This window comes from Mycena indigotica (assembly GCF_014461135.1).
Source record: "Mycena indigotica strain 171206Taipei chromosome Unknown Mind.scaff0003, whole genome shotgun sequence".
In the NCBI taxonomy this organism is placed as follows: domain Eukaryota; kingdom Fungi; phylum Basidiomycota; class Agaricomycetes; order Agaricales; family Mycenaceae; genus Mycena; species Mycena indigotica.
Window position 1 is genome coordinate 2147264 of NW_023503002.1, and position 18178 is coordinate 2165441.

General features: G+C 50.4%; 8 protein-coding genes across 8 annotated transcripts; 4 read left to right on the forward strand and 4 right to left on the reverse strand.

The window, feature by feature from the left end:
- Positions 1 to 1883: 1883 nt before the first annotated feature.
- On the reverse strand, positions 1884 to 2706 carry MIND_00339000 (Guanylate kinase-like domain-containing protein; the record flags this gene model as incomplete). Its single annotated transcript, XM_037360241.1, has 4 exons — positions 1884 to 2171; positions 2224 to 2426; positions 2475 to 2631; positions 2704 to 2706. 4 exons carry the CDS (start codon positions 2704 to 2706, stop codon positions 1884 to 1886), a joined length of 651 nt encoding a protein of 216 aa, XP_037223126.1.
- On the forward strand, positions 2705 to 4433 carry MIND_00339100 (AGC/YANK protein kinase; the record flags this gene model as incomplete). The annotated part of the gene is made up of 10 exons (XM_037360242.1): positions 2705 to 2731; positions 2776 to 2853; positions 2907 to 3029; positions 3076 to 3172; positions 3220 to 3325; positions 3376 to 3507; positions 3559 to 3760; positions 3811 to 3954; positions 4012 to 4142; positions 4190 to 4433. The coding sequence occupies 10 exons, from the start codon at positions 2705 to 2707 to the stop codon at positions 4431 to 4433; spliced, it is 1284 nt and encodes a 427-aa protein (XP_037223127.1).
- A 283-nt stretch (positions 4434 to 4716) lies between these two features.
- On the forward strand, positions 4717 to 7749 carry MIND_00339200 (DNA-LIGASE-A3 domain-containing protein; the record flags this gene model as incomplete). Its single annotated transcript, XM_037360243.1, has 10 exons — positions 4717 to 4739; positions 4793 to 5096; positions 5146 to 5586; positions 5641 to 5950; positions 6003 to 6081; positions 6131 to 6546; positions 6591 to 6658; positions 6707 to 6835; positions 6884 to 7006; positions 7057 to 7749. 10 exons carry the CDS (start codon positions 4717 to 4719, stop codon positions 7747 to 7749), a joined length of 2586 nt encoding a protein of 861 aa, XP_037223128.1.
- Positions 7750 to 7830: 81 nt separating this feature from the next.
- On the reverse strand, positions 7831 to 9796 carry MIND_00339300 (ADF-H domain-containing protein; the record flags this gene model as incomplete). The annotated part of the gene is made up of 7 exons (XM_037360244.1): positions 7831 to 7869; positions 7916 to 8083; positions 8134 to 9216; positions 9261 to 9323; positions 9375 to 9612; positions 9673 to 9706; positions 9754 to 9796. 7 exons carry the CDS (start codon positions 9794 to 9796, stop codon positions 7831 to 7833), a joined length of 1668 nt encoding a protein of 555 aa, XP_037223129.1.
- A 123-nt stretch (positions 9797 to 9919) lies between these two features.
- MIND_00339400 (Transmembrane GTPase) lies at positions 9920 to 12427 on the forward strand (the record flags this gene model as incomplete). The annotated part of the gene is made up of 2 exons (XM_037360245.1): positions 9920 to 9999; positions 10048 to 12427. 2 exons carry the CDS (start codon positions 9920 to 9922, stop codon positions 12425 to 12427), a joined length of 2460 nt encoding a protein of 819 aa, XP_037223130.1.
- A 191-nt stretch (positions 12428 to 12618) lies between these two features.
- On the reverse strand, positions 12619 to 14102 carry MIND_00339500 (uncharacterized protein; the record flags this gene model as incomplete). The annotated part of the gene is made up of 6 exons (XM_037360246.1): positions 12619 to 12729; positions 12778 to 12811; positions 12856 to 12973; positions 13017 to 13116; positions 13168 to 13911; positions 13962 to 14102. The coding sequence occupies 6 exons, from the start codon at positions 14100 to 14102 to the stop codon at positions 12619 to 12621; spliced, it is 1248 nt and encodes a 415-aa protein (XP_037223131.1).
- A 1154-nt stretch (positions 14103 to 15256) lies between these two features.
- On the forward strand, positions 15257 to 16390 carry MIND_00339600 (uncharacterized protein; the record flags this gene model as incomplete). Its single annotated transcript, XM_037360247.1, has 5 exons — positions 15257 to 15291; positions 15341 to 15464; positions 15513 to 15917; positions 15965 to 16259; positions 16311 to 16390. 5 exons carry the CDS (start codon positions 15257 to 15259, stop codon positions 16388 to 16390), a joined length of 939 nt encoding a protein of 312 aa, XP_037223132.1.
- Positions 16391 to 16589: 199 nt separating this feature from the next.
- On the reverse strand, positions 16590 to 18160 carry MIND_00339700 (Dolichyl-diphosphooligosaccharide--protein glycosyltransferase subunit WBP1; the record flags this gene model as incomplete). Its single annotated transcript, XM_037360248.1, has 6 exons — positions 16590 to 16788; positions 16837 to 17054; positions 17106 to 17253; positions 17309 to 17816; positions 17865 to 17975; positions 18022 to 18160. 6 exons carry the CDS (start codon positions 18158 to 18160, stop codon positions 16590 to 16592), a joined length of 1323 nt encoding a protein of 440 aa, XP_037223133.1.
- Positions 18161 to 18178: the final 18 nt, after the last annotated feature.

The window sequence follows — 18178 nt, forward strand, 5'->3', positions numbered from 1 at the left end:
CCGGCAACTCTCGACATCACCATTCGAAACAGGATTGCGCCGCTTTTACTGAAGCTTTCATGGCTTGGCTGGCCATTATTCCATTCTCGCGAGCACGGTTGGATATTCCGAGTCCCTTCTTCCGCGACTTTTACCACCCGTGCAACCCCGCTCACCTTTTACGATCCAGCCGACGACACGCTAGCTGAGGCGACTCTCCGAGGAGGCTACCTTTTCTACAAGCTGCCTCACAAAGATGGAGAGAAGGCCAACGTCGGCAGTCCGTTTGGGAAGACATTTCTCAAGTATTCCAAAGATGGCACCCTGAAAAGCCCCGGTCCTGAAGCTATGGAGGCCTTGGAAATGAACGCTATGTGTAGCTACTGGATCAGTGCCCGTGATCGTATCTTGAATCAAAACGTTGTATGGCAAGATGATGCGGCGGGCCGGAACCTTGGCTTTTTGGATGAAGGGAAGAAATGGGGCATCATCCTGCCACAGGTTATTACAATGGGCACAGTAACCCGTCGTGCAATCGAGAAGACCTGGCTCACCGCCAGCAATGCGAAAGCAAATCGTGTTGGTTCGGAGCTCAAAGCGATGGTTAGGGCTCCACCAGGGTATGCCATTGTTGGGGCTGACGTTGACTCGGAAGAACTGTGGATTTCCAGCTGCATGGGAGACGCGCAATTTGGCCAGCATGGGGCCACAGCAATCGGTTGGATGACTCTTGAAGGAACGAAAGCTGCTGGTACTGATCTCCATTCGAAAACGGCAGCGATTCTGGGGATTTCTAGAGATCAGGCAAAGGTGTTCAATTACTCTCGAATCTACGGTGCGGGAATGAAGCACGCCGTTCTTTTGTTACTTCAAAACAGCGCTGCGATGCTTCCCGAAGAAGCCCAGAAACTCGCTGCCAACCTCTACGCGTCAACCAAGGGCAAAAATACCCATCGTACCGACATTTTTGACCGAAAATTCTGGTTTGGCGGCACAGAAAGCTATCTATTCAATAAATTAGAAGAAATTGCTGTCAGCGACAAACCACAAACCCCAGCGTTGGATTGTGGCGTGACTTACGCATTGTCCAAAGAATATCTTCCTGTTGACTTTGGCTCAGACTATATGCCCTCTCGAATTAACTGGGTCGTGCAGTCTTCTGGAGTGGATTACCTTCACCTCTTGATTTGTGCCATGGATTATCTAATCAGCAAGTACGACATCCAGGCTCGATACCTCATCTCAGTTCACGACGAACTCCGTTACCTTGTCGCAGAATCGGATCGTTACCGCGCGGCGTTGGCGTTACAAATCGCGAATGTCTGGACGCGGAGTTTGTTCGCATATAAACTCGGGATGGACGACCTTCCTCAAGGTGTTGCCTTTTTTTCTGCAGTCGACGTTGACTTTGTTCTTCGGAAAGAGGTTGATATGCCCTGTGTAACACCTTCACAGCCACACCCAATACCACCTGGGGAAAGTCTTAACATTGAAGCGATCTTAGCGAAGACAAACGGGGGAACCCTACTGAAAGATGGCACCCCCATGCCGTCAACAGCTGATGTTGGTCTATTTGAAGGGAGCCTGGATGGCTACCACGAGAGTGACTGCCTCATCCATCGAGCAACAGGTGCAAGCTTCTTGCAAGCACAAGCGGCGACAGACTTTGGTGAGGTAAAACACCTGGCGCAATTGGAGTCCGGTAGAAAGTTCGTTGGCGGCATCGGGGAGGGCAGGCCGCGAAAGAAGGCGCGAAAGAAGGCCCCTGTAGGTAACGGAGTTGGATTCGATTGGTCAAAGGCAATCGATGAGTTGCTGAACGACACAACGAGTGTAGAAGACATTCTTACAACAGTGCACCAAAACCAATAATGTAGAGTATTATTCGTATCTAGCTCAAGGAATTAATCGTCAAGGGGAGGGAGGGTGTCTGAAGCGATTTGTTCTCCGAGTGCGACTTTCTTGAACAGTTGGTATGCCCTCTCTAGATCATCATTGACAATGACAAGGTCGTGAACATTCGGCTCTTTGGCGTAATCAATCTCTTTCAGAGCAGTAGCAAGACGCTTCTGGACGGATGTCTCTGTTTCGGTGCCCCGACCTTGGAGTCGAGAGCGAAGAGCAGCGAGGGAAGGAGGAGAAATGAACAGATAGACCGGATCGAGAGTGGACGCTTTGATTTGACGGACACCCTGTGCCACCAAATATGGAAAAAAAGCGGAGGCAAACTTCAGCAGCACTTACCTGGGCCTCGATGTCGAGAATGCAACGTCGCCCTTGTTCGTGAACCTCGTTGACGGTCGCAAAGCTAGTACCATAGAAGTTGCCGGAGAACTCTGCATGCTCGATGAAGGCGTTGGCGGCGATCAGCTCTTTGAACTCCTGGGTAGGTACAAAAAAGTATTCTTTGCCATTGGTCTCGCCAGTACGAGGGGCTCTAGTCGTATCTAATAGGAAGCTCAGGGCAGGGTGATGAAATAAATGGTTGACCACACGGGAAACACTGAAGCCGAATCTATCGGGAAACTCGGAAAAGAGACGCTTCAGAAGAGTGCTTTTGCCGACTCCAGAAGGGCCAGACATGACCAGGGGACGTGCAAAATTGGTGGCCATGGAAAATGCTGTATGTCTGGAGTGATGCGAAAGCAGCCGCTGTCACATCACAAGCCTCCTCTACCATTCTCCTTTCGCTGGCTCAACCTCCCGCCTTGCTTTCTCCCACACCATGGGCGGCGTGTGCTGCAGACCTACGGTCAGACTCTTTTTCCGGTGCTTTCTTTATTCTTACTCTAACAGCCCGTTGACTTTGACGGCGATGTAACACTGTTCCACTTCGTTCTCTTGCGTTGTGTGGGGAAAGGTGCTTTTGGGAAGGTGTGTTTCAGCCAGTAACATTCATGGCGAGTGCTTAATTGACCCTGCCATAGGTCCGAGTCGTTCAACACAAGCAGACCAAGGATCTCTATGCCCTCAAGTATATCAATAAGGCGAAATGCGTCAAGATGAAGGCCGTTCCAAACGTCATTCAAGAGCGGCGACTACTCGAAGAGGTCCGTGTTACGCCTTACAAGTGACGTTCCTGACCAACGGATTCAGATCGACCACCCTTTTGTCGTCAACTTGCGTTATGCTTTCCAGGACGACGAGAATTGCTTCTTCGTCTTGGACCTCATGCTGGGCGGGGACCTTCGCTGTGAGCCTACCCCCTCCTCCATGAAATCTCAACTAAATCCACCCCAGTCCATTTGGAGCGACTCGGTTCATTGGAGGAGGAGGTCGTTCGATTCTATGTCGCACAACTCTCTTCCGCGATTCAATTCCTACACGACAATAACATTATGCATCGGTCCGTTGTCAAATACGGCTTGTCCCACGGTCTTCTCATGACTCTCGTAGGGATATCAAGCCAGACAATATTCTGCTCGACGAGCGAGGAAACGCACACTTGACGGATTTCAACATTGGACTCAAGTTCTCGGAGAAGCGACTTATGGGTGTTGCTGGCTCTATGGCCTACATGGCCCCAGAGTTTGTCTGTTATTGGCATATTGCCTCCGACGCTGACATGATGCCATTCAGGATCTTGACCAAGCGAGGATACAGCTATCAAATTGATTGGTGGTCACTCGGCGTATGCGCTTACGAGCTGATTTTTGGCCGTCGACCCTTCCGCGGACGCACCAATAACGACCTCTCCTACAGCATTACAAAGGACCCTCTTAAATGGCCCGAAGAAGCCGAGAAGAAATGCAGTCGTCCAGGAATGCAAGTTCTCAAAGGGGTAACGAGTTCTCGCCTTGTCTGCCTTGATGGACCTCATCAGACTTACAGCTACTTGAACGCGACCCTACGCGCCGGTTTGGTTGTAAACCTCAAGGGGAGGGCTTTCAAGAGCTAAGGCGGCATCCCTGGTTCAAGCCGATTGACTGGGACACGCTGGAATCCAAAGAGCAAATACCGCCCTTTGTCCCTGACGTATGTGTCAACTCGGCCGCTTGATTTTCCTGGCTCATCTTCATTACTCGTTGATAGGGCAAGAAGGCCAATTTTGATGCGTCGCACGAACTGGAAGAGCTTCTCTTGGAGGATAATCCATTGAAGGCTAAAACTAGAAAAGCCAACCAGGAGAATTTTTCACCTGAAATGCGCCAAATGGAGGAGCAGTACGTCGATGTCTTTCCAGTGCATGTCAAACTCCAACGACAGTTAGATTTACGACCTACGACTTCAAGAAAATGCAACGACGTTCATACTTCCCCCATAATCAGCAGCAGCTGATCTCAACTGCCACTGCAACATCCTCCGGAATGGCCTCCTCACGACCAGGCACCCCCGCACACGATCTTCGAGGAGAGAATGGAGTTTCAATCAATGGCCATTCCCTTGAACTCAACGGAGGTGACCATGACGCTATGAGAGCAGAGCGAATGATGAACGAGAAGGACTACGACTGACCTTTTCCGTTGTTTCCTTTTTTGGGTCTGCTGAATATTTCCTTTTTTGTAAACAGCCTATGTGTAACCTGTGGAGGCGTATCTTTACCTATCTCACCTTCGATAATATTCGCCATCTTCTTTTTAATCCTACCCATCCGCTTTCCGTCCTCTCCCTTTTGTAGTACACTCTCGTTGGGTTCTATCTTTACTTTTTCTCATATATATCTTCATGGGATGGATGACAAATTGTTTCTGTTGACGTGACACGGTGTCATGACTCGCACCTCTGACATGACCCACCATGACCTCTCCACCTTTCGCGTTGTGAGTAATTGGCCCAACCTTCCCCCACACTCCTTGGACCTTATCCAATGCAGTTTTGTCTCTCTTTTACGCGAGATTCGCGGCCATAACAACTCGGTTCTTCGTGTTTTCAACCGTTGGGTTACGCGGCTTCGGACTGACTTTCCGGACCTCGCAGAAGGCTCTACTGTCACTCTATTCCGATTTCTCTTCCCAGAAGAGGACTCTCGCCGCAAGTATGACATGAAAGAGGTCCGACTAGCCTCTGCTATTGCCGATTGTTTTGGCATATCAGCCAAAACACTTGAGGGATGGACGACATCTGAACATGGCTGTCTAGGCATGCAAGTAGAGAATGTTTTGCAGCTGACCTCCTCGGTAATACCATGCCACCCATCTCCACTCAATCTTACTCACCCAATTCAAGTTCGACTCAGCCTACATCAGTTCGCTCAGTATGAGCGAGGTCGATGACTTACTTGACGAACTTGCGGCGAACTCTGGATTTACCGACAGCGCCCTACGAACCAAGTACCCACCTTCCAATCGCAGAGACCGCAGTACCATCATTCGATTGCTCTATCGCTCGCTTCCGCCCTCAGAAGCTGGGTGGCTGACTCAGATGATTTTAAAGGACCTTCGTCCGATGCTGTATCCACTTCAAGAAACGCATTACTCTCGTGCTCTAAAGACGCACAACTCTGTTTCGGTGGTGGAACTGGCATGCAAAGACGCAATGAAAGTCTGGGATCCGAGCCTTCATATGCTCCATGGCTATCGCTTACGGTCAAGACTGGAGGATGCTGCACGAGCATTTGAAAGGGGAGAACCTATCTCTTGGAACCCACAGTGTGGCGAGCCTGTTCCAGTACGCTCAGTTTTGTTTTCCGGTACACTTGGTTTTTTGATCAATCACTTTCAGATCCCCAAAGCTAGAAAAGGTCGAGGGTGTGACGACGCTCTTGCGCCTCTTCGATCGTCTACGGAAATCTGGGCCGAGACAAAATATGACGGTGAACGAGCTCAAATCCATGTTCAACTCAGCAACGAGGACAAACCTCGTATCACAATCTTCAGCAAGAGCTTGAGGGATTCCACGTGGGACCGTTATGGTATTCATGAGCTCATACTCGAGTCTCTTTATCTTGCCCCCAACTACAAATCGTCGTCCATCACCTCAGATGTGATTGTGGAAGCTGAGATGGTCGCATGGCATGGCGACAAGATGGATGGTGCGCCGTCTTAGTCAAAGATTCGTTTCCCTTCTGACAGCAAATCTGACAGAATTCTGGAGGATTCATAGTCTTGTTGAACATACTGCTCGAAGCGTCCGCCACGCCCCGCTGGGCGAGAGCGAAGAAGGGTAAATAGCGATTGCACATTTTTTTTGCTAATATGTTGATGTCTGGCAGCTATACGCAGGCTTCTCTTAGGACAGACATCTCAGACCGGCATCTAGGACTCGTTTTCTTTGATATTCTTCTTCTCAACGGAACCTCGTTGTTGAACATGGCCTATTCTTCTCGTCGTTCGATTCTCGAATCCATCATCCAACCACTGCCAACACGGTCTATGTTGACTACTCGAGTCAAAATTGCGTTGGAAGGTCACCCACCTGAAGGATTCGCCACCATTGAAAATACCCTTGCTACCCACATTGCGAGTGGGGAAGAAGGGCTGGTGCTCAAGGCCGCCGAATCGAGATATAACGACTGGCGTTTGCCGTGGGTCAAATTCAAGAAGGACTACATTCCTGGCTATGGCGACACAATAGATTGTGTCCTGTTGGGCCTTGGTTGGGATAAAGACAGGGCTCGGGAATTACGAGGTCCATCTTTAATGTTTCCGGATGACTGATCTCATGCATCCTAGTTTCCACGGACTGTTATACCACGTTTTACTTTGGTGGTCTTCGCAACGAGGCCGATATCAAGAAAGACGTTTGCAAATTTCTCACTTCCAGAATTGATCTCTGAAGAGTAGTGCAGCCCACGATTCACCCGCATTTCTATCTGTTTTTCACGGCTTCCTATGGTCTGAGTCGAGACGATCTTGAGGAAAGCAACTTTTATTTGCGAGCTGTCGAGACCGTTCCCTGGTCGAGTGCTACGAAGCAAGTCCGTGATTCTCGTCATCCAAATTCACAACGTTGATCAACTTTCCAGCCTGCTGGTCTGCCATTCACATTCACAATGCTCAAGGATTTGACGCCGCCTTCACATATCCTCGTGACACCCCTCTTATGCGAGCTGTTCGGTGCTGGGTTTACCAAGGCACCCCACAGCAGGGTGCGTCTGTTCACTTCTGGATCACGCTTGAATGACGGTGCCCTGATTAGTCATATGCGTTGCGCCATCCGCGCATTGTGAAACTCTTTCGGCCACATGAGAGGACTTGGAGCGATGGGGTTACGCTCAGTGCTTTGCACAAGATTGCTCAAGAGAGCATGGGGCGAGATAGGTCCGATAAAGACGTGGACGACTGGGTTAACACAACCTGGAATAAGCCCGTCTCACCTACGGCTGCAGTAAAACGCAAAGCAACGATTGAGAAGTGGGAGCAGAAGCTGGTCTCTGATCGTAGCTTTAAAGTACCCCATACAAGGTCCATGGTGTCGCTGCAACCCGAACTAGCTATGCCTTCCGAGAGCAGAATTGTTGTCGGCTCGAGCCAACAAACAGCCACAAAGGAGACTACCGACATCCAACTCAAACCGGGTTCATCGAATGGTGACCTGCCCATACTTCTGCAAAATGCCGCCGTATTTCTTGCTACACAGAACAAGAAGCTACGACATCATTGGCAAGGAATTTTGCCTGCATCCAACACCGTTCATTGTCTTGAATCGCTTTTCGAGGCGTGCGGTTGGCTGACAGACGACCATTCCCAGTCAAATCCATCTATCAAACGAGGAATCGTGTTGCTTTCGGTCGATGAGACCAGGGAAGATCTTGTTCGGGAAATTCATGACCGCAAATTACTCTGCGCTGGTCCCGCGAGTCTCAAATCAATATGGGTCCTCGCTGGGTGATACATAATTTTACAAACTACAGGTATACACAAATAAAGGTATTCTTGTGGAGGGTATCTACTAAAAAAGGAAAGCTGATGGTCACATGCCGTTCACTTGGAGTAAGCCCAGCAACTTATACTGCCAAAGGTCAACGATCAGAATGACAATCCTTGTCTCGACGCACTTTCTCCTCCTCAGAATCGGTAAACAGGGACCAAGGCTCTCTGTCGCCCTTGAAGTCAATCGCGAACGCATGTGGGATAGCTTTGAGATCCTCGAAGCCTTCGTACCACTCCTTCAATGCACGAATCTGACCGCGCATGTCTACTTGCTCTAAGATTTGCGTTAGATCCTGACAACGTGTTAACAGGTGGGTGAACTCGTTGAAGGGAGCTCAGAGACCTTTGGACTGCGATAGAAAAACACGGTTGTCCCCATAAATTTGTAGTATCTTCGCCGCCAGACAAGCGAATCTCCGTATTGCATGGTCACAAAACCACTCAGCAATTCCGGATTACCTTTGGCGTTCTTTGCTTTAGTGGCAGCAAGTTGGATCTTCTTTTTGTGCTCCTCTGTTTCTTTGCGACGAGAAAGCTCCGCCAGCCGAGCTTCCTCTTCAATATGAGCAGCTTGGTCCTTGCGCCATTGCTCTAAACGTCGGTGTTCAGCCAGTCTCCTTTCTCGGTCAAGTCGCTTCTTTTCCTGGATTTCGCGTTTCTTTCGCTCATCTTCGAGTCGATCAAGTTGTTCGCGTTGTCGGCGTTTAGCGGCTACAAATTTGAGCTCTTTTTCAAGGGAGGCGCGACGTTCTTCCTCCTCAAGCTCAAGCTCTTTTAAAAGAGCTTCCTTTTGTTGTTTTGTTTGCCGTTGCCGTTCCGCTTCTTCTTCGATGGCCAGTCGCTCCTCGAGCTCCCGTTGCTGCTGTTGCTCTTTCCGTCTTCTTGCTCGTTCTTGCGGAGTCATAGATTCAGTGTTCCACTTGGTTGGTAATGTAACCGACCGCTTCTTGATTGCGGGGCTGCGAGGTGGGGCTGCAACCTGTGGCCGTACAACGACGACCTCGTCTGAACTAGATGACGATTGGCTGATGACCGTATAGTCTGAGTTACTGCGTGGGCGGGACTGAGTGGCAATCGGCTGGGGTACTGGCCGTGGTGGCGTGGGTCTGGGAGTGACGATAGGTTTGGGAGAAGAAGAAGTCGGTTGAGCCGAATTAGACCTCTTTATTCTGTCCTTGGGTGGCGGAGGGGGAGGAGTTTCATCGTTCAAATGGATATTGAATGGTTCAATGACGCCCATATCAGGTTCCAATTCTTTCTTTTTGCGACGAAGCAGCGATGAGAAGACAGTGCCTGGTCCTCTTGCAGATGGAGGTGGTGACGACCCGGAAGCAGGTGGACTCGAAAGTTGACCCATTTCGTCTACTGACTCGGGAGGCGGTCGTTCGAGCTGAATAACGTGCACTGAGTCCGGTGTGGCAAGAGCCTGGAGAAAAGGTCAGATAAAGACGCGCTTTTTGTTATGCGAACCTGGCGAATAGCGGTGGGTGTTAGATTAGAAAGGTGGTCGACGGTTAGTGAAGTACGATGGGCCTACCAGTTTAGCTTGATCAGACAATAGGAAACAAAGGTGGTATTGTATACCTCAAATATTGTCCCAATTCGACGCGAGTGTACCTGACACCGTGCCCTTCTCACGCCGGAAACGGTGGAAGGTACGTAGTTGAGAATAATGAAGCCATCGGACCGGGCCTCGTCTCGATAGAATCCAATCAAAACTTGGTCTGGGTCTTCTATCCGGCTCTTGAGCTCTGAAAGCCCATTGCTTCCAGACCCATAGAGTCGGAAGGTTTCGGGTTGGACATCATACGCAAGTAGTAGCCTGAGCAGCAACAATAATCAGCACTCGAGATTCTTCCCAATCTCGTGCGGTACTACCTACCAATTGGCTTTATTATTGACTACCGCGTTATATGCTGTTTGTCTTCAGACACGAAAAGGCGGAGTTTGTGCGATGTCGCACCTTCAAGCACGTCGTCTGAACTGAAAGCAATTGGTTGAGCCATCTAGACCGTAACTACGTGACGCGTGACTCTTCTCTTCCATCATCTCCCCTCCGACTTTCACACTCAACTCATAGACGCATCCAACAACGTCCCGCCTCAAGGCACACAATCCTAAAATAACCCATGTCTCAGACATACATGCCCATCCGGCCAGTGGCCAAGGCAGAGGATGTTCAGGACGCTTACAATCAACATAAAGACCGGTTCGTCGTCATGCTTCCCCGCAAACACCCGCTCACTCTTTCTAACAGCCTTGTGAACGCTATAGACTCGACAAAATCCATCCTAAGCGACATTCGCAGCTTCAACAAGGATGATTGGGTGGTTCGTTATCCCCAATTGAAGGAAGAACCTTCTACCACTGCTCCAAACACCCCGCTTCGCTCGCTTTCTTTCGCGGATGACCCTTCCAACGTGACTCCGGTTCGACTTGGTCCCACCCGCTCTCTGTCCTACTCGGATGCTAAGGAGGAGGAAGCCACTGACGAAATCCCACCACTCTCGTCAGATTTCCATGTTTTACGGCTTGACCTGAAGCTGGGGAGCGCTTCATCCGCCAACACGGCCTCTTCACTTGTCTCACAACTCGAAAAGTCTTCCATTGCGCACTTACTGGACGAGCGTCTCGCCAACTCCATTGCCCACATCGACAAACTTCGCCTTCGCGTTCAGGATACCTCGTCCAAGGTTCTTGTCACTGGTGACCTCAATGCGGGTAAATCGACCCTCGTCAACGCCCTTCTTCGCCGCCAAATCATGCCTGTCGACCAACAGCCATGCACAACTGCCTTTTGCGAGGTTCACGATGCGACGGAGAACGGAGATGTGGAGGCCGTCCATATCGTCAAAGCTGGGGCCGCATACGACCCAGCTGATGACTCTACATTCACTCTGGCTGCTATCGAGGACCTCGAAGACATCATTGCTGAGTATGAGACTAAAGATGCAGAGCACCTGCTCAAGGTCTATCTGGCTGGCAAGGATCAGAACTCGTTACTCTCCAACGGCACTGTCAACATCTCGCTCATTGATGCTCCTGGCCTCAACCGCGACTCGATCAAAACTACAGCTCTCTTCGCCCGCCAGGAGGAAATTGATGTCGTCGTGTTTGTTGTCTCTGCGGAAAACCATTTCACTCTCTCCGCCAAGGAGTTTTTGTGGACAGCCAGTAATGAGAAGGCATACCTTTTCATTGTTGTCAATAAGTACGACATGATTCGGAACAAGGATAAATGCAAGCGTATCGTTCTCGAGCAAATCAAAGGTCTCAGTCCGCGAACTTGGGAAGATTCCAACGACCTCGTTCATTTTGTTGACTCGGCATCGGCCGTCAATGATGACAAAGAATCGTTCGCGTTCGACGAGATGGAGGCTGCTCTTCGGTCCTTCGTCCTTACCAAGCGATCCAAATCCAAGCTGCAGCCTGTTGAGACATTCTTACTCAACCTTCTCGGCGACATCGAGCTGCTCGCGTCGGCCAATAAACTTGTCGCCGAGGCAGAGGTTGCTCAGGCGCGTGCGGAACTGGCAGAGGCTAAGCCCGTCCTCGAGAAGATGAAATCTGGTCGGGACAAATTAGAGGAGGGTCTGGAAAGCGTGGAAGAGGAGGGCGTCGGGAAAACCAGCACCAAAGCGAAGAAAGTCCTTTCGGATGCTCTGGAGCAGGTTGGCAGCGGTCGGCCGTTCGGCAGTCTCCAGTTGCCTTCATACCCTGGACTTTTATCCGTCTGGGATTACGCACGTGATGTGCGCCGTATCCTCCTGGAATCGCTCGACCTTGCTGTGAAGCTTGCGGAGGATGAGGCTCGCACTGTTACCTCTGATGGTGTAGTCCAAATCAAAAACCTGGGCGAAGAGCATCTCCCTGCTGGTGTCGAACGCAGTCGCCGTATTTTCATGCCTGAAGCCATGTTCTCCGCAGTCCGTCGCGGCAAGGGTTCAAATGGACTCAAGACACGCGGAAAGGCTGTCGTTGTAGCTGGTGGAGCTCATGGTCTTGGCATTGGTCTGGCTAGCCGCCCGGAAATGCAGGAGACCACATTCCTCGATTTGTTTGACGTGAACCATCAGTTCTTCTTACACTTTGGCGATGGATCCAAGTCGTCGTCTGAGGCAGACTCTACCGCTGGCGCACTCAGTGTTGTTGGTGTTGGTGTCGGCGCTCTCACTATGGTTGGGGGTCAAGCTGTTGGCGTCCGAGGTGTTATCGAAGGCATGGTCCGTTTGAGCGATTTCTTCAGCAACGAGAATGCACGCAAATGGGCTTTGCCTGTTGTTGGCGCAGTCACAATTGGAGCTGTGGTCTATGTCATTCTTGAACTGCCCAGCTCTATCCCGCGTACCATTGGCCGGCGCATCAAAGTCTCCGTCGAGGCCGAGGAGGACGACCACCAATGGGAGTCTGAAAACATTGCTCGAATCGGCCGTGAAACCCGTAAGGTGCTTCGTTTGGCATCGTGGGATCTTCGTGAGCGGTTCCGTGGCGCAATGGAGGAGCGGGGCAAAGAAGTCAAGAATGCAGAAGAAAACGAGAAGCGAGCGCTCAAGGCCCAAGAATGGTTTGCCAGCGTTGGCGAACGCGTTGGTAATGTCAGGGTGAATGCACGTTTCGGTGAGGTATCAGCTGTTTGAATATTCCCAACGCTAGAGGGAAAGTTCGACACCGATAACTGATTAATGTTTTCATACCCCTAATGTCCTCACGCTCCTTATTTTTTTTTATGCCTTACGACCTATTCTGTGTTTGGAACCTAACTCTGTAGTGTACAACGAACGAGCTACAAGATTAAACAGAAATAAAAAATTGTCTTGGTCAGCTATTATTACTTGCGATGAACCCGCCCGTGTCGTGTTAACTGGTCTGCCCGCGCAAATCTCCTGGAGCACCCCGGCTCCATGCACACATACGGCTTCACGCCAGTGTGTGTCCGAAGCTGATAACAAGGTTCAGTCTTCTTAGTGTTGGCTTTTGAGATTCTTACGTGTTTAGAAAGATTTGATGATTCAGAGAACGGTCTGAAACGATGTTAGAGAACGGACAACAACGCTATGGAACCGACTTTGAGCAATGAGGACACTTGAACGGTTTGTCGCCGTTGTGGGTCCGTTTGTGGATGGTGAGGGCTCCTGTGATGGCAAACGATTTGCCACATCCTGGATAGTCGCAAACATAGGGCTCTACAAAGCATGAGAGGGAAAGCGGGTGGTAAGCTCCACTTACTCTCTTGTGTATGCCGCCTCATGTGCTGCTGGAGGGTTGCGGCTTCGGAGAAATTTTGCATGCAGATTTTGCATTGGAAGGGGCGGTGACCAGTGTGGGACTGCCATCGCAACTGAGTCAAGGTTTCGAAAGAGGATGATACGAAACGAACCTGGAGATGTCGGCAGAGTTTTTGTTTGCTGCCGAAACCGTTGTCGCCGTTTCTCTGGCAGTCTGACCAGTAGCATTCGTACGATGCCCGCCCCGAACCGACATGGACGGTGTTCAAGTGATGAGTCAGGTCTTCCAACGATAGGAAGGAGCTACCGCACCCAACCCAGCGACAGGTGTGACCGTCAAGCGGGGGACTGGTTTCTGGAGAGAAGATGGATGATAGGTCGCCATCGAGCGAAGATTCTTGAGACGGGGTAGCGAGGCGGGATTCGCTTGGGGTACTATCCAGGCCCAAGTGGTCGTGGAAGAGGTGAGAGGAAAGGACGTCGAGAATGAGGTTCATGTCCCCTGATGACGGGCCGGCAATCGTATTTGGCGTAGGATAGACGCTGCAGTCCTTCCACTGACATGCTGATAGCATGTCCTGTGGGTTGGAAGCTGGTGATGGCGGAGCTCGTAAGTGGACTGTGTTGACATGCTCGGCGAGCTCTGAAAGACTGGGGAGAATCGCGCCACAGTTGCCCCACAAACACGAAACCATTGAATCATCTAGGGATTCTGGACCATTCTGAAACTGGTTCGGCGCAAAAAAAGAAGACGAGTCGATGGGAAGGGCAGCAGATTCGGTAGGCCCACAACAAAGAAATGCGTTCAAGGCTGGATTCCATGAACAAGCGGTCGCGAAATCAGGGTGATGTCGAGGCTCTTCATAGTAGGCATGGAGATCAGTACAACATTGAAGCTATCAGGGCGTTTTGAGTGTCAAAAGATAAGCTCTAAGGAGGAACTCACAATTTCGTCGAGGCTGTCGCAGTCCACACAATCATCGAGTTTGCAATGATCTCCTTCCTGACACGCAACGACAACACATTGGTCAGTGCATTCTTCTGGTGCAGCCGTAGAGGGACAGCAGGCATAAGACTCCGATATCATGGTGGGGTTGGTGAAAAAGCGAGCCAGCCGGGCAGGTACTCTTTTTTATCGTGGCCGAGAGGGTACTCGGAAAAGGTCAGAAGTGATGACGTGATCGCTAGCTTGCTCAGCATCAGGCAACAAACCACCACAAGGACCGCTCGCTACGCAGTTCTAAAAGTACTTACAGAGAATCCAGAGAATATTCAGGCGATGCTAAAGGCAACCACTGATGGGATTCGAACCTATGCAGGCTCCTGTAAGAAAAAAAAAAGAACCACTGACGGGACTCGAACCCACAAAATACGCAAAGAAAAGAACCATTGATGGGACTCGAACCCACCACATTGTTCCAAAAAAAAAAGAACCACTGACGGGACTCGAACCCACAAAATACGCAAAGAAAAGAACCATTGATGGGACTCGAACCCACCACATATGCAGGGACCGTATAAAAACCACTGATGGGACTCGAACCCACAACCTTCGCCTAGTCACGTGACAACGGGTTCGAGTCCCGTTAGTGGTTCGCGGATAGGAAAGCGACGCGATAACCATTTCGCTACAGTGGCAACGATGAACATGTTCTATAGTTTCCATAGGTAGGCTGTGATCAACTGGTGCTTGAATTTCTCCGCGAATCAATCATTAATCACTCCTCGCTGCACATTGACAGGCGGAAGCCCAGTCCCCATAATGCACCGAGCCTAAGTCTATATACCATGGACACCTTCCCTGAAGAAACCATGACCTATTAAGGGTGCTCAATCTTTGTGGGCTGAGTTGTCTGACTTACAATCATTTCTTCAGACGAACATGGTAGTTCATAGGAGAGAAGAAACAACCCCACCCATCACACACTAGCAAGTACTCGCTGCCCCGATCCCACTTTCCACCGCATGCTGAAGTGAGCCAAAAACACTTCTGATTGGCTAGAAGGCCATAAGCGAGGCTAAGCAAGCGATTTTTGGGGGCTGCCGATAATCTCTTTTATATCGACGCTGAGTATCACTCAAAACGCCGCAGGAGTTTTCCTGTCCCATTTTTGCTCGAGCTCTGACCAAATTTCTGGTCGGGCTTCTACGGGTGTCACATCAAATAATCGTGACCCATCTAAAAATTTCGGGATCAGACCGGGCCAGCTCAGCTTTCTCTTTCGTAGACCTCATCTAGACATGGCCGCACCCGTCGCAGGCAAATGGGATGCCAGGTACTAGGCTTTTCTACCTTCCTTATGTCTCTAATACTCTCTTTTTCAGATACTCCGGCCCAATTCCCCATGACTTGAGCTATTATTCCAAGGCGCTTCTTGGTGGTGCACTCGCCTGCGGAGTCACCCACGCCGGTATCACTCCTCTCGATGTCGCAAAATGTAATATGCAGGTTTGTGGACTGTTTTTTTTCATTTTCAGGACACGCTGACAAGTGTAGGTCGACCCGCTCAAGTACAAGGGTCTCTTCCCTTCTCTTGGTCTGCTTCTGAAGGAAGAGGGTCAAACCGGTCTCTGGAAAGGATTTGGCCCCACTCTCGTTGGCTATTCGCTGCAGGGAATGTTCAAATACGGGCTCTATGAAGTTTTCAAAGACACGTACATGAATCTCGCTGGCGAGGAACTCTCCAACAAATACAAGCCCGCCATTTGGTTGGCCGGCTCTGCCTCTGCTGAAGTATTTGCCGACATCGCCCTCTGCCCCCTCGAGATGACAAAGGTCAAAATCCAAACCAGCAAAACCGGCACCTTCCCCACCTCTTTCGGACCGGCTCTCACAAAAATGCGTGCCAGTCCAGAAACACGTTTCCCCTTCGGCTCCCTCGTTCCTCTCTGGTCCCGCCAGGTCGGGAATTTCTGTTTGTTATCATTTTTTTGTTGACAAGTGTTCAGATTCCCTACACCATGGCCAAATTCTTCTTCTTCGAGAAGATTGTCCAGCTCTTCTACACTCACGTCTATACCGAGCCCAAGGAGACCTACAGCAAAACTACCCAACTCGGCGTTACCTTCGCTTCTGGATACCTGGCCGGCATCATCTGCGCTATCGTCTCTCATCCTGCCGATTCGCTCGTTTCTCTGCAAGGCAAGGTTGAGAACAAGGGCAAAACACTGGGCCAAATTTACTCCGAGGTCGGTATCGGTAAGCTTGCGACGAAGGGTCTCGGCACACGTGTGGTCATGATCGGTGCGTTAATGTTCTGCCTCACATCACTTGCACTGACTAACACCTACTTAGGTACTCTCACTGGCTTCCAATGGTGGATCTACGACTCATTCAAGTCGGCCATGGGCATGGGCACGACTGGTGGCAAGTAGGCTAAAAACGTAGGCATTCTTCCTGTCAGCCAACGCACGTGTGATTGATGTTTTTCTGCTTAGCACGGCATTATTTACTTTGCGCGACTACTTAGTTAGATAGAGTGTTCAATGGAACTTTAAAGCCCTCTATATAATGAATGATCTGCCCTCGAGTGTGTCCGAGAAGAGTATTTTTGAGTACAGTCTCTACATGGTATTACTGGGCCTTGGTTCCTTTGGCCTTTTTGCCGTCTCGCGATTCACCTGCCAACCATGCAGCTGAGAAGAGGAAGAAGCCTACACTCGTGCTAATCGCGCCAATGTAGAATGGCCAGGCAGCACTCAGGAAACGCGGGTAGCCGTCGTGTCTTGGTGGGACAACAGCTACAGTGGTTGAGCTGTGCAAGTGTGTCCATCTATTAGGTGATCAGCGCTCTCGAAAAAGTCGAGTTTGTAGGTCGTACCCTTTGCGCTTGTAGTTCACGACAAACTTGAACACGCCGTGGCGGTCTGGAGCGCGGAAAGTTGTTGAGTATTTGCCAGGTGTGTTCGGCACGAAAGGAAGTGGGATTCGCAGGTGAGGGTCGAGCATGGTGAACTCGAGCTGCATGTCTTGGATGCCAGAGTAAGGCTTCCAGTCACCAGATTTGGGGTTGAAGTGGGAGATATATGCGGTAAAGACCTGTGTTTTCCTCCATCAGACTGTGAATAGAATGAGAAAATGGAGACAAACGATATTGTCGTTCGTGGTGTAACTCTCAAGCGACTCGGTCGAGTTGACCAAATGGTGCTCAGTCCGGTCAATACGCAGGACAAGATTCTCTTGGAAAGTCCATGCTGTTATGTCGCGGGTTAATTTCGCGTTTCCAGACTTGACGTTCCTGCGAAACAACGTTTAAGCCAGGGAACAAGCTTGGATGGAATACGGAGACGCACTTGGAAACTGGCTTTTGGAATAAAGAGTCCTTGAGCATGTCTACTCCGCCTATCCAGGTGACACGGGCACCCCCTGCAGCCTGGAAGCCCGCAACAACGCTAACTTGGCTGCCAGCCCAAAGACCTTCCCCATTCTTTTCTGCTGCGTCCACAAGCGCGTCTGCACCCGAGTTGACATCGCCAGCAAAGCTTTCCGGCGGGGCGGGGAGAATAGGGAAAAGGAGCGGGTTGCTTCCAAGCGCAAAAGGAATGCCAGAAAACCAAACGGGTGCCAGATCAGACGAGAGTATGTTGGATGTTGACGGTGGAGAAATCGGGATCAGAGAGGGTGGATCCGTACGTTCTGGGAAGAAGGAGAGAAGAGGTGTGCCTGCAGGAGGGAGGACCAGTGAGAATTCGGCCGCAAGTGACGAAAGCGGGGTTTGTTTAGCGGAAAGGGCGATGAGTAAGTTGGTACCGCCAGAAACGAGTTCGACAAGTGACTGCGGGGTAATGTCTTTGGCAAAGTCTAACAACAGGTCAGTGTTCCACGCGTAGAATGTGCCAATAAACTCACGTTTAGATTCTGGGGCGAGTATGACAACATGGGAGAACGAGGGAACGTCGTATTCAACCAATGCAGGTTTGTCCGCTTTCGGCGACCTGAACGAGAGCGAATACCCCTCAGCTACTCCAAGTCATGAGAAAGGAAATCTTAGTTGGCAACAGCAGACCTTTCAAATCGTCGAAAAAGACGCTGAACTCATCCTTCTGTGCTTCTTCGACGATGACGAGGACAGTGTTGCCATCGCTGGACTTGGCATATAGTAGACCCGAGAGACTCAGGAAAAATAGGACGAATAACGAAAGCATGGGTCCGGCCAGCCACGA